The 21675-nt window shown below is 39.4% G+C and overlaps 1 protein-coding gene across 4 annotated transcripts in view; it reads right to left on the bottom strand.

The window, feature by feature from the left end:
• Sorcs1 (sortilin related VPS10 domain containing receptor 1) overlaps positions 1 to 21675 on the bottom strand; it is a 540204-nt gene that overhangs the window by 61748 nt on the left and 456781 nt on the right. For all 4 annotated transcript variants that reach the window (XM_031390641.1, XM_031390645.1, XM_031390644.1 and 1 more), the window contains exons 15-18: positions 20287 to 20404; positions 18639 to 18769; positions 15619 to 15732; positions 3917 to 4088 (exon numbers count right to left, since the gene is read on the bottom strand). In XM_031390641.1, coding sequence (XP_031246501.1) covers positions 3917 to 4088; positions 15619 to 15732; positions 18639 to 18769; positions 20287 to 20404 — 535 coding nt within the window. The remainder of the gene's footprint in view (positions 1 to 3916; positions 4089 to 15618; positions 15733 to 18638; positions 18770 to 20286; positions 20405 to 21675) is intronic.

A 21675-nucleotide genomic window follows, 5' to 3' on the forward strand; every position in this document is an offset into this window, starting at 1 on the left:
GTTATCGCAGTTATTACAGTTTTAAGGTTTAAGTTGCTTTTCATTGATATGCTTTGATTCTAAGACATTTTAAATTTTATTTTTAAATTTTTACTCTTCTGGCTATGAGTGTTTTCCACGCATTTATATCTGGGCACCTTATGTATGTACAGTGCCTATCTATAGAGGCTAGAAGGTGGTACCAGATCCTCTGCCTCTGGAACTGGAGTTAGTGTAATTTAGCTGTCCTGTGGGTGACGGGAAGGGAGTCTGATGCCTCTGCAAGAGCACCACGTGCTCTTGACTACTGAGCCATCTCTACAGCTCCTGATAATGGCAATTCTTATGAGAGATTGCCTGTGGAATTACCATTTTTGAAAACTTCCTAAATTAGCATTTTTGCATTTTAATTGAACTGTCAATGTTTTTCTTATTGATTTGTAGTATTTATTTATATCTTTCTAATTAAAAGGCTTTTATTGCAATTATGTGTTAGTGTATATTCACTGGGGAATTTATATTTTCTAAATAAGGTTATGAAGCACAGAATTCTTAATTGCAATGGAGTCTAACAGAATTATATTTTCCATTGCACTTAGTGAATTTTGTTTGCTCTTTTAAAAACCTTGACTCAGGTTTGTGAAGATAGTTTTCTTTGTATTTTACAAGAGTTAGTTTTGTTTTAAAATTATACTGACAATATATCCAGAATTATTTTGTATATTATGCATTTCTATATGGTTGCATAATACCTACACAATTTATTGCAGACATTATAATTTAATCTATTGAAATTACACTTATAACCATACACATACACACACACACACACACACACACACATGCACACACACTTATATACATACTAACACATGTGCTTGTGTTTCTTATCTATTCCCTTCTTTAGCTGGTTTGTATATAGAGATCTAAATAATAAATCTTTCTATCCTTAACACCCAAATTTATTTTTTAAGTTAACATTTAATGGTATGTGTATATACCTGTACACACATGCTACACTTCAAAAGACAACTCGCCCAACCTGGTTTTCTTGGTTGACCATGTGGGTCCCAGGGATTAAATTCATGTCATCAGACTTGGTAGCAAGTACATTATTAAGTCATCCAACTCTATAAATCATCTTCCAGATTACTTTTGTCATTCTTTGTGGTTTAGCTCTAAATTTTTCATGCATTTTATAACAGCAGCCTAAATATTAACACAAAATATATTGGAAACTTTTGTTAGGATTTCTTGGACCCGAGGTCAATGTGTACAACATTGACATCTTTTCAGAATATTGAATCTCCATATATGGCCATGATGCACTTCTTGGTTCATCAGGATCATCTAAAAACCTCTTTTCAAATGTGTTGCAGTTTTCTGGGAAAAACTATAAAAATAAGCTGTTAAACTTGTTAAATATTTGGTGAACTTTGGTACCACTATAAATTACCTATAAGATTAGATTTGGGATTCTTCTTCATCATTATCTCTTTTCTTTATGGCCTAACCTGGTTTTATTATTCTGGTCTATTCAATGCTTTCAGCATGTCCTGTGATGAGGGATCTAAAATTTGACCTACCATATAATACAGTGGGGCCCCTGAACTATAAAATTATGGGGAAAATTCCAGCCTTTCTAGCTGTTCTCCTTTACCCCCTTCCATGCTCCCTCCTCTCTCCTTAAAGCCACTTTCCTTTCCTCCCTCTGACCCTCTCTCCCCCTCCTCCCTCCTTAACAACACTTTCCTTTCCTCCCTCTGACCCTCTCTCCATCTCATTCCCTCTGTGCATTTGGTTTGCTACAAGCTAATACATCAGAATTTGAAGCAGAAGACCCTAGATAATTTACATGGACAGGGATGATACTACTTAGCCTAAATTTACTTGTGACTTTATAATTTCAATAAAGAATTCTTAAGAATCTTAGTTCATTGAAGACTGGGTCCGTTGAAAGACGCTGACTTGGAAAGATTTAGAATGAAAACACTTATGATTGTGTTATACACACAAACATACTCCTAAATATGTTATTCCTAAATACATGAATAGAATCTACTCAATCTATATGCTACTTGTATTTACAATTAAAGAAACGGAGGTCATAGAAATAATTTGAATGGGAATAAGGGAGGAATACATGGATAGGATGGAGGAGGAAAAGAAAAGGGAAGTGATGTCATTATAAACTCCAAAATAATATGAATAGGAACAATAAATATGGTTTTGAGTAATCAGTTGGCTACTTTGTGGTTTCTTTTTCTCTCCTGCCCTTCTCCACCCACTTTTCTGCCAGGAGCCATCTAAGAGAGGCTAACAACTAGCAGGTGATCTTCCCGAGATGGTTCTGTCATAGACTGTCAATCTATGACAGAATGGTTTCTCTAGGCAAGGCCGAGAAGATTAAAACTGCGGAAAGATTCCTGCTATTAATATGTTTTAATTAGACTACTTCCTCTGAATAAGGGTATTGAGTTCTTTGGGCAAATTTGATCTTTGCCATCAGTACGTTGAATTCTTTCTTTTTGTTTCTTCTTTCTGCACGAGTGCTTAAACTACAACCCAAAGCAAGCCACAGCAGCCAACCAACATCCCACACCCCCTCATGGGCCCTAGTATTTATACACTCTCAGGAAAGTCCGCAGTATTTATACACTCTCAGGAAAGTGTGCAGAATGCCAAAGAGCACGCAATTACAGAAGCTATCTCCAGTTGGCAAAACCATGCCCCTGGTAGATGATGAGGCAAATTGTAGTCAGCGGCTGTGGAAGCTCCATATCCCTCATCTGGGATTAAAACAGAGCATATTCTTGTAATATTTATATGTTTTTCAGAGAAACCAAAACTCCAAACATGTCACTGCATAGTCCAAATTCCTTCATCCTTCCCTCTAGTCAGGAGCCTCTACATTCTCCTTCCCAACTCTTCCTACTGGCTTTGCTTTTTGTTTGCTCGCTTTACAAGCAACACTGTGTGTAATTGGAATTTCTTATTAATGAGAATTGTTACCACATCTAGTGAATGAGCATGTGCATATGCGGCAATGTTTGCATCAGGCAATTGGTGTATAGGAAAGATCCAGGGTCACTGCCTATCAGAAGAGGTAGCTGGAAGTCAACCTTGTGTCCTTTAATGCTGACTTCATCAGTTCCTTTGAGAATCTCATTATCTTCCTCAAGGTGAATAGAGTGCTGGCTGTATTTCAGTAATATGGCTGAGGGCATGATTATGGCCTGCTTTAATGTCTCAGGTAATTTATTTAATGCTATTATTCTTAAAAACCATCTAGTTCCAATCTGACAAGTTTGTCTTTGTAGAGCCCTAAGTACACAGAATATATTTTTTCTTTTATTCTCCACCTACATAGTCAGAAATTTCAGACAAACATAATTTGTCAAAGAGTAATCAGAGCTCATAATGATGTCTTCAGAGTGTTACTAAGATACAAAGTTCCAACTCTGAAAGATGTTATACTAATTTATAACTTAGTGCTGTATTCCATAAGTATATTTAACCAGCCTGTTGCCTTGGGAAAGGAAAGCCATGATGTTAGGCTGAGAGAGGCAGAAGCCCATCCCCTTTTGACTTGGTTGAATTTCTGTGTTAAATCATGTTGTGGGGGGATGGGAGAACCATTCACACATTTTGAGATGTGCTCTCCTAACAATGCCAATAAAACAGAGTTAAATCCAAACAGAGCCACTAATGTAAAGGAGTGAAAACCAACTTGCAGTAAACTGAACGTGTCAGGGAAAGTGAGAGGATACAGCAGAGCTGAAGCTGAAAGCAGAAGAAAATAAAAAACAAAAACAAAAACAAAAACCACTTGTGGCTCAAACCTGAGGATGTGAACAGGGGTATGCAAACAGAACCGTGATCCACTAGGAAGATCGCTTGCCCTGCAAAGCAGAGGATGGACAGGAGCCAGCCTTACCTCTTCCAGCTGCACCATGAGAGTGACATTGTGCCCCTGTTCTGCTGTCAGTTTCCCATCTGCAGTGACAATCCGCAGCCCACGAGGGGCCTTCCCTGGACACTTCTGTGGTTTGGCAGTGAACTGCTCTCTCACTCCATCGGTACAATTATTGGAGACTACTTTCCTGTACCTAAAGGCAGAAGATCACAAGTTAGACATCAGCTCATGTCATGAATATTTCTACTGAAGTTTTAAACGAGACCACAACCTAGAATGAAGATTTGGTAACCTCCGATCTACCTACCTTTCATGTTGCTAGCAGTACTTTGAGATGATCCATATAAAGTGCCTTTTATTGTGGGAATGTGGAATGTCCCCCATAGGGTCATTTGTATGAACATATGGTTCCCCATTAGTAGCCCTGCTTTGGGAGGTGGTGGAACTGTTTTGCAGTGGGGCTAGCTGGTAAACTCTCACTCAGGGTGAGCCTTAAAGATGATGTAGCCCTTTGGTCCCTGACCAAGCAAGATGTGAAGCCACTGGAATGCACCTCTCAAACTGTGAGCTAAAAGAATGTTCTTCTATCTTAAGTTATTTGTGTTATATACTTTGCTACGGAAACAACGAAAGTAGTAGACATAACACCCAACATCAGGAAAAACATTACAAGAAATACTATCCGTAAGTAGCATTTTCATGGACTTTTTAAAAGTTGATTTTTATTTTATGTATATGTGTGTGAAGTACTGGCATGCAGGTGGCTGTGGAGGCCAGAGGAGGGCTTTGGATTTCCTGGAACTGGAGTCACTATTGGTTACGAGTCACCTGATGTGAGTGCTGGGAACCAAAGCAGAGCCATTCTTAAGAGCAGCAAGTGTTCTTAACCACTGGGCTATCGCTCTAGCCTGTCATAAACTTCTTTGATCATCTACTCAGCAGATGAATCATTTCTTCGTTGTGTGCTTTGAGATAGGCAAGAGGTGAAAGACATGGTCTCAATAACACTACATTAATAATCTCTTGAATATTTATAAATAATTTAGATGATAACACAAAAAATATATAATTATGGATTAGAAAAAGCACTACGTTTGTCCTCCCTTGCCCCTGTACACAGATTTTGGGATACCCAGTGGGATTTCTATGGTTGCAGATAGTACTCTGGAGCTAGTATACCTTTTCCTAGAAATGAAGATTAATTTATAAATTATGCATAATAAGCTGCTAAAATAAAAACTAATGGCAATGTAAACACCTATTATGAAGACTATCGTAAAATTCATGTGAGCATGGCTTCTCTTTCAAAATATTGCACTCACACTTTTGATGATGTTAGAGAATGTGACGCCTACAGGCTTAGACGAAGTCATGGCAATGATTCAGGTGTGGAGAGGCATTCATAGGCATGCGGAGTCAGGCAAGAGCTCATTTAGCATGCAGTATTGATGACATATGAACCATTTATCCCTGGGATGTTCTATAGACTATGGTTGAGCACAGATATCAAAAACTGTGGCATGTAAAGCAATGAAAAAGGAACAGTAATGATACACATACATATAATAAGACTATGCTATTCAGCAAAAGCATAGATTATTATATGCATTTTCAAGTTAGAAGCAATTATACACAGCATCCCACTGTCCCTAGATCAGGGGTGAGATAGCAAATCTTATGACTGACATAGACAATATGTAAAAGAATTATGTAATTAAAAGAATTAGTAAATCGAGATTAGCATAGACAACATGTAAAAAAATAGATATAGTCCCATGTTAAAACCTGTTCATACATTGCCGATAGTGAACCAGGCCTGTCCCAGGCACTTTTCTATATGCATTCATCTGTGGTGTGGCTCCAGATTCGCTATGTAAAACTAGGACTGAGAAGCAAATGAGATGTTTAACTGTAGTCAGGACATAATGTATGAAAGAAGAAATCTTAAAAAATGAATTTTATGCACTATGGATTAGAACTAAGTTAATCGTTAATGCTTAGTTCATATTGTATTGCATGTACAGGATTAAATGAATTCATTTCCTAAGATTACTTTAAATTGGTAAGTGCCAATGAACTATTACCAACACTTTTAAGAATATGACAACCTGTACAGCATTCAAGCAGCCCCGGGATATGCTGAAAGTCTCTAATCCACCCAGCGATGCTCTCTATGAGCTTTCTGCCTCCTTTCTGCCTCTCTGAACTCTTTCTCCCAAGCCAGCTCTTTGGCTCCAGCCACATCTCTACTGCTAATCCCTTAGAGAGTATCCATTTGTTCCTTCATGTTCCGCCTGCTGCCTAGAGCTTATCCACTCTTTACAGCAAAGCTTACCTTTTACACTCTCTCTCTCTCTCTCTCCCTCTCTCTCTCTCTCTCTCCCTCTCTTTCTCTCTCTCTCTCTCTCTCTCTCTCTCTCTCTCTCTCTCTCTCTCTCTCTCACACACACACACACACACACACACTCACACACACACACACACACACACACTATTTCTTGACTAGAATGAGAAAATAGCAAAAAAAAAAAAAACATTTACAGAATGATTCCTGTGCTTTTGTTAATGTACGGATTCTCTGCACAATTTCCTTCATGTATTATCAACATGTCTTAGAGAGGAAGGCGCTGCTATCATTTGTAAATTGTGGATGGAGATGTAGGGATTTAAGTAGTTAATATTCTCAGTATCACATAGCCAGGGGCCTGGATCATTGCTCACATGATCATAGTCTTTCTGTTCTACTATATTTGAGTGTCTCTTTAAATGGATTGAGAATGACCTTATTCTGACCTCTTTAGTCTTAAGTGTTTACATGCCAGGAATCCCTTGTATGATATTCTCTCTATCTGTGACTTTGTAATGTAAGAACCTCAATGGTCCCCTTGTGTCTCAGATAAATGCAAGGCTAGGCACCAGGGGGTGCACTCTGGCATGACTGTATCAGCTTAAATGCTGAAATGCCTACAGAGTTTATCACCAGAGGCTCAAACAACTTGTCCACCAATAAAGATGTGCTGATTCTATCCTCACTGTGGTTTCCTTTCTTAATAGTCATAAAGCTAAGGGCTTAAACATCTGGCCCATCAGGGGACCTCCAAACCCTTGCATTAGCACTAAGGTCACTGTCCACCAGGGTGCCTCATTGTCATGTCTGAGGATTTTGAATCAGTCCATTCTAGGTATTTATGAGAATGGGCTAGCTTCAGAGAGAGATGGGAGGGGGGAGGACATGTGAGAAAGATGGGGGGGAAGGAAGAGAGAGAGAGAGAGAGAGAGAGAGAGAGAGAGAGAGAGAGAGAGAGAGAGAGAGAGATGAGTGCAGGCTTTAGAAAATGGTACCATTCTCTTATCAACAAGGATAGGAAGAAAGTGATGGGCAAAGCCTTCTGAGGTAATTATGCATCCTGGTGAGTTTAACTGCATCAAAGCTGCCTGTGTGTTTCAGCAGCAAAGCTCAGTGCACATGGGAGGTGGTCAGGCTTTTTAATCACTTAGCATCTAAGCCCACCTGGCCTTGGCAAGCAGTTAGAGAAGCCTGGGCTCTCCATCTCCACTGGCATCATCAGACAGAGCCCTCCTTTTGTTTGCTATGGTTCTAACCAATCATCACTTCAGGCTTTCCCTAATCCTGCAGCTACAGGACTCTGCTTAAATCCAAAGCACGAATCCATCCCCCTGGGAATCTGCCACAGAGAAGCCTGTTGGCTATTTTTTTTTTTTTAAAGCACTCATTAAAATCCATTCGGAAACCATTTTATTTCTTGGATGAAAATGGCATCGCATTAGCCCTACCAGACCTGTCCCTGAAATTTAGAAGAAAATTGTGCAGAAATACAGAGTTAATTTACTCAAGTAAGCACACACCTGCTTTTTGCATCACAGACGTTTCTATTTTCATCGCAGCAGCTGTCCCTGGGTCTGAGTTACATAAATGAATAATGCATTTAATATGTTATTAAATGGAGCTGCTACCTCCATAATAACAAGGCAACTTATGATTATGTTGGACCTGAGGTCTGGCTATTACAGGGATGCATTTGGTTGGTAAAGCATTCTTCAATCTGCCACGAAGAAAAGTGCTTTGTAATGACAAGGGAGTCTTTTCCCAATTACTGCAAAGGAAACATTCTGTGAATGTGCCTTTGATATTGCCTGTGGCTCATCAGCAGACAGGGCCTTAATTACTCCATCAGCCTGGGTTCAGTATTCTCTTCTGCCACATGTTGACGCCTCCCTAACCTTCTCCTTTTTACCCATTCTTTCTTTGATTTTGCTTTCTTTGCTGCCTGACAATCTTAAAAAAGAAATATGAAGCCCATATATTTTCTTTGTGAAATTAAAACTAGAAAAAAACATTAAAAGTCATATTCTGTGATTTTTTTTTCGATTTAATATTTGTCCTCTGAGAGTTTGGGTTGCTATTATTAGGGCACAAAGTTTATGGCCACTCACTCTACAGTAAGATGACATCACTGCCTGATATTGGCAGATCTCAATGTCTTCATTTTTAAAATTTACTTTTAACTGATAGAAAACTGTATACTTATGGAAATAATCTCATGCTTTGATCTGTGTAGATATGGTAGAATGATAATCAAGGTAATGTCTATGTCCAGAATTTCACCAGCATATGTACTCTTTTGTGATAAGAATATTAAAACTGAGTATCTTCTTTTCAATGTTTACATCCATAAAAAAATGTTACTTTCAAGCTACTGAGGAGACATACTCCTGGCTCCATAAGGTGTTAAAAAGAAATGGCAGTTGAGGGCTTGGCCCTAAACAATCCTTTGGAACCTCCCTGTAAGGCTCAGAGAAGAATGTAGAAGTACGGAGTGGAAGAGCTAGAAGACAGGGAGGACTGCAAATGCTACCACCGTCAGAATCTGCTGCACCATCCACCGCATCACTAATTCATGCTAGTGCACAGGCCTGCTCAGACGCAGGCCCTGCAACACTCAGGTATGAGTGGAAGAGGAACACTAATGAACTAACCCCTCCTACTAGATTTGGGGACAGAGGACACCTTTGCTTTCCTACTGATGGTCCAATTGGCTCTAAAGGACAGTTCAAACTCCATGGTAAGTCAGACAGGTGAGGCTAGTTAAACAAAATGGGTCACAAACTAAAAAAAAAATCACAACTCATGAATTAGAGAAGGGGACTGTTAGAGATGGGGAGGGGAGGGCTGGTAGTATGGTAGAGGGAAGAGATGGTGAAAGAAGAGAGTAAGTAAAATATATGCATGTCCAAAGTTGTCAAAGAACAAAAGTAATAAATAAAAACTAGCTTCAAGTATATTTTAAATATAGTGTGTGTGATCCTTAAGTATGGTCAACATGTGGAGGAGACGGTATAGTGTTTGTGTTTCTGTGCCTGAATTACTGCACTTGACACAATGTACTCTAGCTCCAGATGTTTTTTTTTTTTTTTAAATGATTGGGTTTCACTCTCTTGAGAGCATTGATAGTTTCTATGTGGCTCACACTTTGTTAATTAATTCCTCCACTGATGACTACTTAGCTTGTTTCTACATTTTCATCACTTGTGAATTCGCCTTAAACATCCATGAGAAGGGTTTTTCCTACAGTACTGACAGTGCACTGATCCCACTTCTGTGTATCTTCAAATTATCTGAGGAATATTTTATAATTTGTGAGTGTCCATAACCTGGCCCTAGGAAGTTCTAAGCGGAGAATCCGAGACATCTGTTTGTTTTCACTTTAGCTTTCTCTGGTGCTGTTCACTGTGAGCAGGAGACTCTCTCTGCCTCTTGTAATGTGACCCATCCTTTACACTTCCATGCCATCCTTTCCCGTGAACTTCTCTTCTGTCTCTTCCTCTTACAATGTGACCCATCCTTTACACTTCCATGCCATCCTTTCCTGTGAACTTCTCTTCTGTCTCCTCCTCTTGTAATGTGACCCATCCTTTACACTTCCATGCCATCCTTTCCCGTGAACTTCTCTTCTTTCACTGTATCACTTTATCCCGTGTAAGGACCAAGGTAGGGTTATAGCTCTAGGTCCTCTTGGCTCCCACGTACGGTATGCTGTCACTGAACTTTGATGCACTACAATGCCACACACAATGAGAACATTAAATAGTTACAATTATTGCATTGTACTTTGTGCCTTCACTTGCAAAGGAAACCCTATTTTGTTTGGGTGCCCCTAGATTTTCTTGCAGCAGGAGAGAGAGCCAGCATTAGGGACAGCAAAGTCAATGGATCCTAGAGCTAAATAATGTGTATGACAAAGACTGGAAGTATTCTTAGACCTTAGGAAAGTAGGCATGTAGTAGGAAAAGAGCCACGTATACATGTTCATGTCTGTAAATGGAAGGATCTACACCATTACGGATCATCGGCATCAGAGAGCCGCAGCTATAGTAGCATTGCTTAGTCACCATGGCTGAAGCTATTTATTTAACTCCCACATCCAGAGGTACTGCTGGGAGGCAGTCAGGTGAAGGCCTGGACTCTCTTTCTGCGTATTGTGGTAGGTACTTGCCACTCAGGAAGACAGGCCTTCTTGGCAGCTATTGTCAGTAGGCTTATGCAACCAAATAAAAGGCCATTTGTGCTTTCACAGGATGCAATATGGCAAGGCTTTACCAGTGGTGGACATGTGCCCACAGTTAACAATGATCAAACAGCGCAGCCATAGACTCTCTGTTCAGAAAGAATGGACTTCCCTGGCTGACTAAGGTTTCTCAGGTTGCTGTTTGTTTCTTTGTTTTTTCAATGCAATGATTCCAGGGCTTTTCCCTCAAACCAAGTATTCAGGCAGGAATTGAGGACGTAATATGTGCCATAGGCATCTAGGTGGATTCAGTTAATTTTACTTGTATTAAACAGGATAGAAGCAAAACTCAATTTGAATAGTAAATGCACACAGCTTCATTCTGAAGACAGATTTGATGAAATAGTACATATGGTCACACTTAACTAAATGGCTTACTGGCAACAGTCTGGAGTGGGGCTCCCTGAATCCACCATCTGAGTCAATTTGTACAACTAAATCTCATCATGTTTTCCTTCCCCTTGAGCATAAACAGATCAGGAAATTTTACTTCTGAATTATCTTAAACCGTTAATGAAATGCCAATGATGAAGGCGTCATTAAACAGCTACTATACTAACTTTCCTTTGGACAACATGGAAAGGAGAGACATTTGACAGAGTTGTCCAGGGTCACATAATGAAGAACTAGCAATGCTAGAATGTCACAGCACCTGTGTGGGAATCTCTAATCCCAGCATTATTGATGTGGATGGGAGCAAAAATGTGAAGGAGTGGATCTCTGCAAGAGTCACGTGCATCTTATCCATTTCCCAACCGCTATGCCATCCCATGGAAAGATGGAACACCTCATCCAAGAGACAACTTCCTAGCAGGTAACAATTATTTTGTATCCACTGTGAGACTACAGGAGTCCTGGCTCGAAAACAGCTACATAGGCTCCTGCAGTGATCAGTCTGTAAATAATGCAAGTGATTTCCTTTCTGTAGACTTTCAACACATGCAGCAATTTTAAGACTAATTATTCTCCTTGATGCACACTGACAAATCTCACGGAGTATAGATCAGACAGAACATCAGGATCCCCACAGGTCATCCGGAATAGTCAGGTGGGAAGAACTCAAATTCCCCCACAGTGAAACTGGGAATAGACATTATAGGGGAGCAGCAGATTACTCAAGGTCTGTGTCCGTGGCTAGTAGAGAGAGGATTATATTTATAAACACCATATTTTTTAAAACATTTTGGAATATGGTGATAATATGGAAGTTATGCCTTTGCTTAAATGTGATATCTTGTTGATGGACCCACTAAATATTTTTATATAGATAATTCACTTCTTTTATTTTTAAGTGAGCATCTTGAGTAAACACCCCTATTAAATATTAAGCAACTAACCATGAGCAACATTACTTGTATATTATTCCATGAGTGATTAATGGCTCCTGTAAAGAAACTCCCAATGAAAGAGATTTCAACTCACATTCCTTTGAACGCAGCTAGAAATATCTTCAACTTAACAAAAAGGAAATCTGTCCCTTAAGAAACTGCCTTGTTTCTATAGAATAAACTGACCCCATATCTCCGCTATAATATGATATAACTAATGTCCTGGTTAATTTAGCAACTTAAACTTGCAGTTTGCTCCCTCGTTCCAAGCCGTTAAAGCACAACATATAAGTCTAACCAAATAAGCTTGTGCATTCACAACCTGAGCTATATAAAGCCACTGCTTGAGAAGACACAAAAGGGGGCAGGCAGGGGTTTCTTAGTGCTACCTAAAAACCAGAAACGGATGTGATTTTCATTTTATTTGAGACAAAGGAACTTGTTCGGTAATCAGGCAAGCTAGTTGTCTGGCCTGGACAGGGTAGAGGGACAGACACAGCTTCTGGTTTACAATGAGTGGTAGATCACGTCCTAATCATGTGACTTTATGACAGTAGTTGGCACATTACTTCCTAATCGGGTGACTTTATGAGCTTTTGTTGATCACTATTTCTGGCTTATAGATGAGAAACTGGGGAGTAGATTAAATATGTCACTGACACCAACACTACAGTGGCCATTAAAGGTCATGTATGTCTCAACTAAGCATTCACAATGAATAAAATATTTTTTTCTTCCACTTTTAATCCCCTGTTCTAGAGTGTGATGTGTATCTTGCCAAGTACGACTATCTCTTGGGGTTTAGGCTACAGGTTCTCAGTATCACACTTAATCAAAAGCTGAACGCAAATAGGAAATTTCCATAGGGAAACAGGCACAAAGAAACAAAGCACATGCTCAAAAACTGACAGCAAATAGCAAGACACCTCACGTTTGAACTAAGTGAAGGTTCTTCAATGGCATTCCACTCTCAGTTCCTCTCGGGTAGAAAACCTGGTTCATCATCTTTGCTTGCATTCTGGCCGTGATAATGTATAAGAGTTGTGAGGTCAAAAAGAGAAGGATGCAGAGCAGAGAGATGCTGACAGGCACCTCTATGTGAGGATGTGAGAAATCCTGACATCAGTGAACCAAAAAAGGTGGAGGACACGTAGGTGCTGTTTTCAGTCTTTTACTTCTTATTATAACTCTCTCTTCTAAATCCTGGCCAGCAACTGCAGCAGAATAAATTTTGAGGCCCTTCACCTCTGCGTAGTCAAGATGATAAAAAAAAAGTTAGTATCTCCTAAAAATAACATTGTGATTGGGCAGAAAAAATGCTGAGGACAAGCCAGCCTAATATAGCTATCTCCTGGGAGGCTCTGACAGTACCTGACTAATACAGATGTAGAGGCTCACAGCCATCCATTGAACTGAGTACAGGGTCCTCAGTGAAGGAGTTAGAGAAAGGACCAAAGGAGCTGAAGGGTTTGCAGCCCCTTAGGATGAACAACAATATGAACTAACTAGTACCCTCAGAGCTCCCAGGGACTCAACCACCAACCAAGGAGTATACATGGTGGGACTGATTGTTCTGGCAGCATGTGTATAGTAGAGGATTGCAAAGTTGACCATCAATGGGAGGAGAGGTCCTTGGCCCTGTGAAGATTCTGTGCCCCAGTGTAGGGGAATGCCAGGGCCAATAAGTGGGAGAGGGTGGGGTGGCAAGCATGGGGAGGCAACAGGGGTTTGTTCTTGTTGTTTTTGTCTGTCTGTCTGTCTGTCTGTTTGTTTTTGGAGGGTAAACTGGGAAAGGAGAAATCATATGACATGTAAATAAAGAAAATATCTAATAAAAAATATATTAGAAAAAAAGAAATAACATAATAAAATAATGGTAAAAAAGGGAAAAAAATAACCTATGCTGAAAATTTCCATTCTGGTGAAGTGGGTGAACGTAGGAATACTGCTATATACCAAGACAAATATGCTGAGTCTAAAAGCTGGCTGATTATATAGCAAACCATTTAGAAAGGAAGGAAGGAAGGAAGGAAGGAAGGAAGGAAGGAAGGAAGGAAGGAAGGAAGAAAGGAAGAAAGGAAGAAACTAAGCCAGACTTTGCTGCATGCTTCTGAATGCACTCTCCGAGGCGCGGAGCTCTATGGTTACTTCATTAACTTCACTGTAATTAACCTTTAGCTAGAAGACCTCACTCAGTTCATCCTCTGCCTGTATATCTGCAGCCTACTCTGGAACCTGACAAAGGGTGAGGGAGCGGTGTATCTAGGAAGCAAGAAGCAGGCAAGCAGATCCTCTCGGATTGTAGGATCCTGAGCCCTTTGCCTTGCATCCTGTTAATACAGGCTCCACCATGGCAATGAACAGACAAGGGTTAAAGGTAATTGGAGTTAGTCCCAACTTGGTCACTTAATTCGAAAGGTTTCTAAACAACAGTGTGACTTTGTACCCCAGACACTTGTGACTCTTGCCAACAGGGTCAGTCTTATTGTTCAATCAATCTACATTGACCTTTTTCAACTTCTCTTTCATTTAAGTTTCCCTCTGTAGAATCCACTGGATTTGTTTGTTTGTTTGTTTGTTTGCTTGTTTATTCTTCCAGACAGGGTTTCTCTGTTTAGCCCTGGATATCCAGGAAGCTGCTTCGGATGACTCTTGAGTCTCTAGGACAGCCTAGCAGTATGTGAGCAGAAACTGCTGTTTTCATCTTTTTGAGAGAAAATTTGGCAATGCCTGATACATGAGCCCAAGAAGAAGCCAGTTGGCTGAATGTAATTTGCTCTATAAGCTAAAAGAAACACTTCTAATTAACAAAGGAAACCCTAATTATCTCTATGAGTGCTTTTAACAACAAGGGTTGTGGTAAGGAATGTTAATTGTAGCTTTATTGATAGTGGCATGAAAGAAGTAGAATAACCCAAATATCCATGAAAAAGGATAATTAAATAATCTGATATTATTTAATAGAATGGAATATAAAAGGTATGAAAGCAGCCTGGTCTATTCAGACCTATAAAGATGCTTAAGATACATGTTTGAGTGAAAAAGGCAAATTGAAGAAGAACATAGATAGAAGCAAATCCTATAACAATAATCTTCCAAGTTGATTTATGTATTTTTCTTGGAGCAATTCATTGTTGGAAAAATGCAAAGAAAATGTTTGGAAATCTCCACAGCATAGAGATAAGAGCTATGTGGAAAATGGGGCCAGTACTGGAGTGATAAACTAAACTGGACTTTTAAATAAATAAAGCATACCTGTATATTTCTTTTGAAATTAAATAGGTGAGCCAAAAAGCTTAAATGTCTATGGTGGAGAGATAGCATACTATGTAACCATGAGGAAGTACCAGACTTTAGATTCTCGGGACATATGTGAAAAGCTAGGCAGAGTGGCACTATAAATCCTTGAGGCAGATAAATCCCTAAAGCTCATTGGCCTAACAATATCAATGAGATGGGGAGTTCTGTATTCAGGGGGATATCATGTCTCAGAATATTTCATTAAGACTCAATTAAGGAAGACACCTGAATTCAACCCCTGGCTTCCAAAAGCATGTACCCTTGTATCCTGCACATACACACATACCTCTCTGTCTCTGTCTCTCTACACATGTACAAACACACATAAATACACACGCTAAGTGTTTAATGGCATCAATATAGTGACAAGAAATGACATTCTATCAAAAATGCACTGTTTTATAGAAAACCAAGTCCAGTGCATGATCAGAAGGAAGTGTGTCCAGTGTAACACTTGCTCATCATCATCCAAGGTTGGCCCCTGAAGCCTACTACCACAGAAACTCACCCAGTGCTGTTGAGGTAACTCTGTCCCAAGCTGCAGTCTTTTGACAGTGAAGATGGGTTGAACCAAAATGCTGGCAGGCATTGTCCATTACTATGTCTCTCATAGCCATAGTCACTGTTGGGGAAATACCCAAGATGAAACATTCACCAGGTAGCAAACTTATTCAGCACTAGTTCATAGTAGTTGACAACCAACTTCTAATCAGTCAATAAAATAAGTATTTCCTAAGCCAATGTCTCCTAACAATTAAAGTTTTTTTTCTATACATTATCTATTACAAATGAAAATATCTTAAAGAACCAACATTCCCATTTATTAGATGCCTTCAAAGATAGAGGAGTGGCTTTGGTCTCATGTAATGAGAGAGAGTAAATAGGAACATGGCTGTGTCAAGTGCTTTGGTCTTAGTGAAAACAGACACATGGGGTACAGTCCTCATTATCAGTGAAGTCTTTGGTATGTTCTTCCAAAACATCTGGCTCTAACAAGTAGAGCAGAGCCAGGTTTCCCTGCGTATAAGCCATATGCTTCAGAGTTACAGCCAAAAAGAAAATGCCCTTCAGTAGTCTCTCAAGCACTTCCCCAAGGAAAGTTTTGTCCTCAGCATTTAGCACTGCCAGTTGGTAATAACTGCCTTAAATCTTGCCTCTGCATTGAAAATGCTCTATTTTTTTTCCTCTTGGTTTCTATTCATTCTTGCTTCCAGGGACCTCTGATATTCTTGGCTTCTGGAAAGTAAAACTGGGCACAGAAAAGGACAACAAATTGTACCTCCACATACACAGACAAACCACAAGCAGCAATGGGCAAGCATTGGTATAAATTGGCCCATCTTTGTAATAGAGGTGAGATGCTGGCACATCATGGACACGGAGGGAGAAATGGGCTCAGCCTCAGAGGCCTGTGATCAGACAGCTGGAAGTGCAGATTCTGTACATACCCTCTGGATTAGGGCCTGGTTCAGCACAGCATGAGTAGGAAGACTAAAGAATAGCCACTTCCAGAATTACCCAGTGTTCACTTCAAGAAAATACCATACAAAGTCTGGAGAATGGCTCAGTGTCACTTGGGAAATATCCAGGGAGCCTGGCTAACAAGTAACATGCAATGGGCATCTTTCATTATGCTATTGTCAGATTGTAAGATTGTAGAAAATCCAGCTTCAAAAGGAAGCCCAACAAGCACAGGGTGAGCCTTCCAACATACTTTCATCATCAGGCAGTCCCTTTTGAGCAAGAAACCACACAGTAGCACAACTTAAGACTCATTTTCTACTCCTTAGAGTGCTTGCTGTTCAGCCTGTGGGACTGGTAACAGATTCCAGTCACCAATGGAATTCAAGGATCGAAAGGAGATAGACATGGGGGAAGAATAGGGAGAGAAGCCTAATTTATTTCCTTATCATATATATATATATATATATATATATATATATATATATATATATATATATTTGTGTTGAACAAAACCAAAATATTGGCTTGTGTTGAAATGTTTTAGGAAGAAATATTCAAAGAAGAAAATGTTTTTGTTGAAAAGGCAGAATTTCTGCATATCTTACCCTACATTTTCTCTTACATTTCCTTCTAAAGGATGTTTTTGCTCTACATGAAGAATAACCACTTCACAGTACCATAGCTCTTCCAGTAAAGTATCATGCCAACTTACTTTGTAAATTCTCCTTTAGTATAGTAAATGATCAAGAATTAGTCAGACTTCAGAAAGAAGAATGTGATGGATGACTTAAAATCTCAAGGTAGGTCTTCCTGTGAGTATCTTTCTGGGGGTCAATCCCAAGTGCAGGGTAGAAATAAAGTAGTTTTGTTGTTGCAGTTACATATTTCTGACAGAAGACAGACTGGAGAAGCCCCTGTAGAACTTCCATGAGTTCTGTTATTGCTGAAGCTCTGATACCCTCTAGCTAAGTGCAAAGAGCTAAAATGCTGGTTCTTGGTCTTTCTTGTTCACCATCAAGAGAAAGCAATGTTGGGTTACCTGTTTGACAACTGGCAGGCTTTCTCAACACCATTAATTCAGAGAACATTGCTAGTGGTCTACCATTATATAAGATTGACTTTGCTATGGTCTGAGATGCATCTGTAGACTGTGTCTCACATAAGTCACTCACATTTTGATGACACTATACATGAGACCTGTTATAGTCACACAACCAAAATAGTAAGAATGAATAATTTATATATGGTTCAAGTTTTGAGTTTTTAACATTTACATAAATATATATTAATTCCTATTCTGAAATAGATAAAAACAAGGGAAAGAACAAAAGAAAATGTGATAGATTAATTTTAGGCTTCTTAAATAATTTTTCAATTTCTCCTGCTCATTAAACACTAACCAAGAATAAAGCAAGAACATCATTCGCTCTCCAATATAGATTTCTGTTTAGCAAATGTCTGGAAGAACTCTGCTGCTCGATGAGTTTAGTTAAAACCTCCCAATGTCTCTTCTGGCTCTCCAGGTTAAACTAGCTCTATTACCACTCAGTTCTCAGGGTCAAATTGAGTCCACTCTTGCACTGAGTTTATAAATGTCACTCAATGCTCTCTTAAGCCTCATCTAGCCAACTGCCACAGATTGGAAGCTTTCATAGACAAAGGATTTATGACTTTTGAGGTTATTATGTTTACCAAGGATGCTCAATACCAGAAAGACTTTATGTTCTGAGAACTCTAATTAGTGCTCCCCATGTTACTATCTAAAGAAGCTTGAGATAGATCTGGCTTCTCCATTTTTCTGAGAGTCCAGCATCAGTATGAAAATAATTGCCAACCATCTTGTAAGACCTCTTGAAATCCAAAGAAGAAGGCACTGTTCTCTTTTGAAAGACACATTCATGTAGTTAATAAAAATCATGATGTGGCCAAGAGAGAATTTTATAAAAACATAAGGTCCACTACTTAGCACTAGGTTTGTTACCACCTTCTCAAGTCAGAGCTTTTCTTAGGGCTTCATAGATGTCGTATTCCTGAACAGTTCTGTGGGATACTATGGAAGCTCACCAGTCAAAGTCTGCCTCTGTACAAACACAAGGCTCAGACTCCATCGCTCCTGCATACTTTCCTTGCATACACTTCCGCTCAGATTTTCTCTTCTTATATATTCTTTTGGCCCCCATGATGCATGCTTCCCCCTGCCAGGAGGCAAATATCATGCAAAATTAAGCATACAGATTAGACTTCTCCTACTTCATCACAATGTCATTTGGGGAGATATTCACAAACTTTAAAATAAATATGATGCTTGGAACCGAATTCATGCTATAAGTATTTCCCTTTTGGTGCCTAACATGAAATATGAACACAAAGGGAACCCCGATAAACAATGCATATTTTTCTAATATTAGCTTTAACTCTTTATATATTAAGCATACTTTTCTTTGTTTATGTGTTAGGTATAGCACAATGAAGGACAGATAGGAATGTAAGCTAGCCTGTAACTAACGAATTGCCTGGTAACCTGTAATGATTAAGTTCAGCTTTCCTATTATAAAGGATTTACAGTTGGTCATTTATGATCATCACATGAAGTAAGAGTATTGCTAAGAAACATAAAACTGATTTAAGTTCAGATTATTGCTTCTTTCTACATAACTTTATAGCACCAATTCTATGATCACCCATCAGACAAGGAAGAAAGCTAAGTTCAGTTTTTTTCCAAAAAAGTCAATAGAAGTTTTGGGTGTCACAATGCACATGCATCACAGAGAAAAACACGGTGGTGGTGTGAGTGAGCATTCCATTGTTGAGCCTCTGAAGAGAGTGGCTGCTCCTTGCTGATGCTGTATGCACTCTCAAGTATAGCACCTTTGTGTGTGTGAAAAAAGCTAAGGCGGAATTTTTAAAATCTCTTATCCCCTGTCTTTACTGAAGAAGCTCACTTCAGCTAGCTTCACTTCACATCACGTATAAATACACTAACTACCAAGACAGAGTACGGAGTGTAAGATGTTTCACTGACGGAATGTGGTCATGACTTCTTAGGGGGTAGGTCTACCCTATCCTGTGAATAGCCTGCAGATTGACTTCTGTCTTGGGAAATCAAAAAGAAAAGCTCTCATCCCAGGATTCTGATACATGATGAATAACCAAGAGGGATGAGGTAGGATGGTTTTCTATCAGCAATTTCGCATTCTTATACCATGAGTATCTCAGAGGAGGCAAGAGCTGCTACACACTCCTAGGGAATCACAGACAAGTGGAAGGGCTTTTCAGCGTCACTCGCCCAGCATCGATTGACTATTTTCTGCCTTATCTCTGTTTGCATTGCTCATTGAAACTGAAGAACTGTCCCTCACTCGGCCTTTATCAGGCAGCTCTATGCCACACTCAGACAAATGATGTTTGCTTCTCAGTGCTGAGCTGGTATTTCATTTTGAGGTGTAAATCTAACCGCATTTGAATTTTTATCTTGTTATATCCTAGCATTAAAAGAGAGAGAGAGAGAGAGAGAGAAAGAAAGAGAAGTAACCTCACAGCAGAATATAACTGTTGTGTTTGCTTATACTGTGAGACATCAAACGTGGAGGAATTAAATGGACACTGTACTGTGGACTCGAGAACTCCAGTTTTTAAGCCGTAAGGAGTAGTCACTGTTCTGTAATACCTCTGCCTTCATCCCAGGGTTTAGAGTCATTTCTCTAAGGCTTACCTGGCTATGTAACTGCCAGGGTCTGTAGTCTTCTTCAGCGCAGCGCCTGTCGAAAATGGACTTGTAGTCCACTTTGACCAGCTGCCATTCGGAACGGTGACTGAAGTGTCCAAACACGCTGCAGGGTTTACAGGGGTAGACATAGTCACAACCATAAAGTCAGCAACGGTATTAACAACAGCTTGCATCGGATTGTCTGCTGTGAAGATTGTAGGCTGCTAGCCTCATCACACGGATCACTTCTGCCAACTGTCGAGCACGTTTAGGAAGAGAATGCTTGCACTCACTGCACTTTGCAGATGGATAAACTGAGGCTTAAAGACTTTTTTGTTTTTTTTTGTTTGTTTGTTTTCCAACACAAAATAATAAAGTCATCTCACTAGCAATTGAGAAAGCCAAATCCCAGAATATTTGATTCAAATTAACAGGAATGGTTTCAGAAATAACCATAAAGATTTTTATCCTCCGTGGTCCAACACAAACTTCTAGATTCTTTTGTTAATATATTTGGTCCCATGGCTTACATATTCTTTATCTTCTCATCAGGGCCTACAGAAAGTGGACCATAGAACCAAGTAATTACAACTGCTCTTACCTATGACTTCTGCTCTAGTACAGATTCATGCATTTAGGTAGAATTTAATCACTAGATGTAAATATGAAGAGAGGCTACAAAAGAGCCTTTCAGATCACCTTTCTGTGAGTGAAACAGTATTTTGAAAATATAAAGTTAAGTAAATGCAAGCTACATAGTAAGCTTCTATTCTAGGTGTGCTTGCCTTTTACAAAGTGGAAAAGTGTGTCTACTGGGCGTAATCGATTTTTCTGTTTTTTTTTTTTTTCTCAGTGTTAAGTGAGAAGGCTGAAATGTGTGACAACTGTTCACTTTGATTTTAAAATTTTTATGGGTTTCTGGATCAACTGCTATGGAATTATCCTCCCATGTTTTCCATGGCCAATCTACTAAGAGAAGTGACTATCACAGTTTCATATTGCAAACTCCCAGTCCAAGTTGTGAAACCCATGGTCAGTTGAGATGTTAATCAAGTCTCTCATGAATTCATGATCATTGCCTTTTCAGACAAGAGTGTGTGTCAATTCAGTTTTGCAAAGCCACTTCCTCTCATGGTTGCTTTTACATGCATCACTGTTTGTAAGGCAAAGAGCCAGAGGAAAACGAAATGCCATGGTCTTAAAAGTCTAGACTTTTCTACATATCCAATTTGTATGTTATCACTACCTTTTATATATGTAGATAGATTTATCTTCTATTAAGACAGTTCTAAACTAAGATCACAGCCCTTTTCCTACCATGCCTCAGCCTGGGTCCTCAAAAATGGTTCCCATTCTTTGTCTTTGCTAGAGGTTCTTGAATTAGGATGTGCTAAC

Source organism: Mastomys coucha, unplaced genomic scaffold (genome assembly GCF_008632895.1).
Source record: "Mastomys coucha isolate ucsf_1 unplaced genomic scaffold, UCSF_Mcou_1 pScaffold21, whole genome shotgun sequence".
Lineage (NCBI taxonomy): Eukaryota > Metazoa > Chordata > Mammalia > Rodentia > Muridae > Mastomys > Mastomys coucha.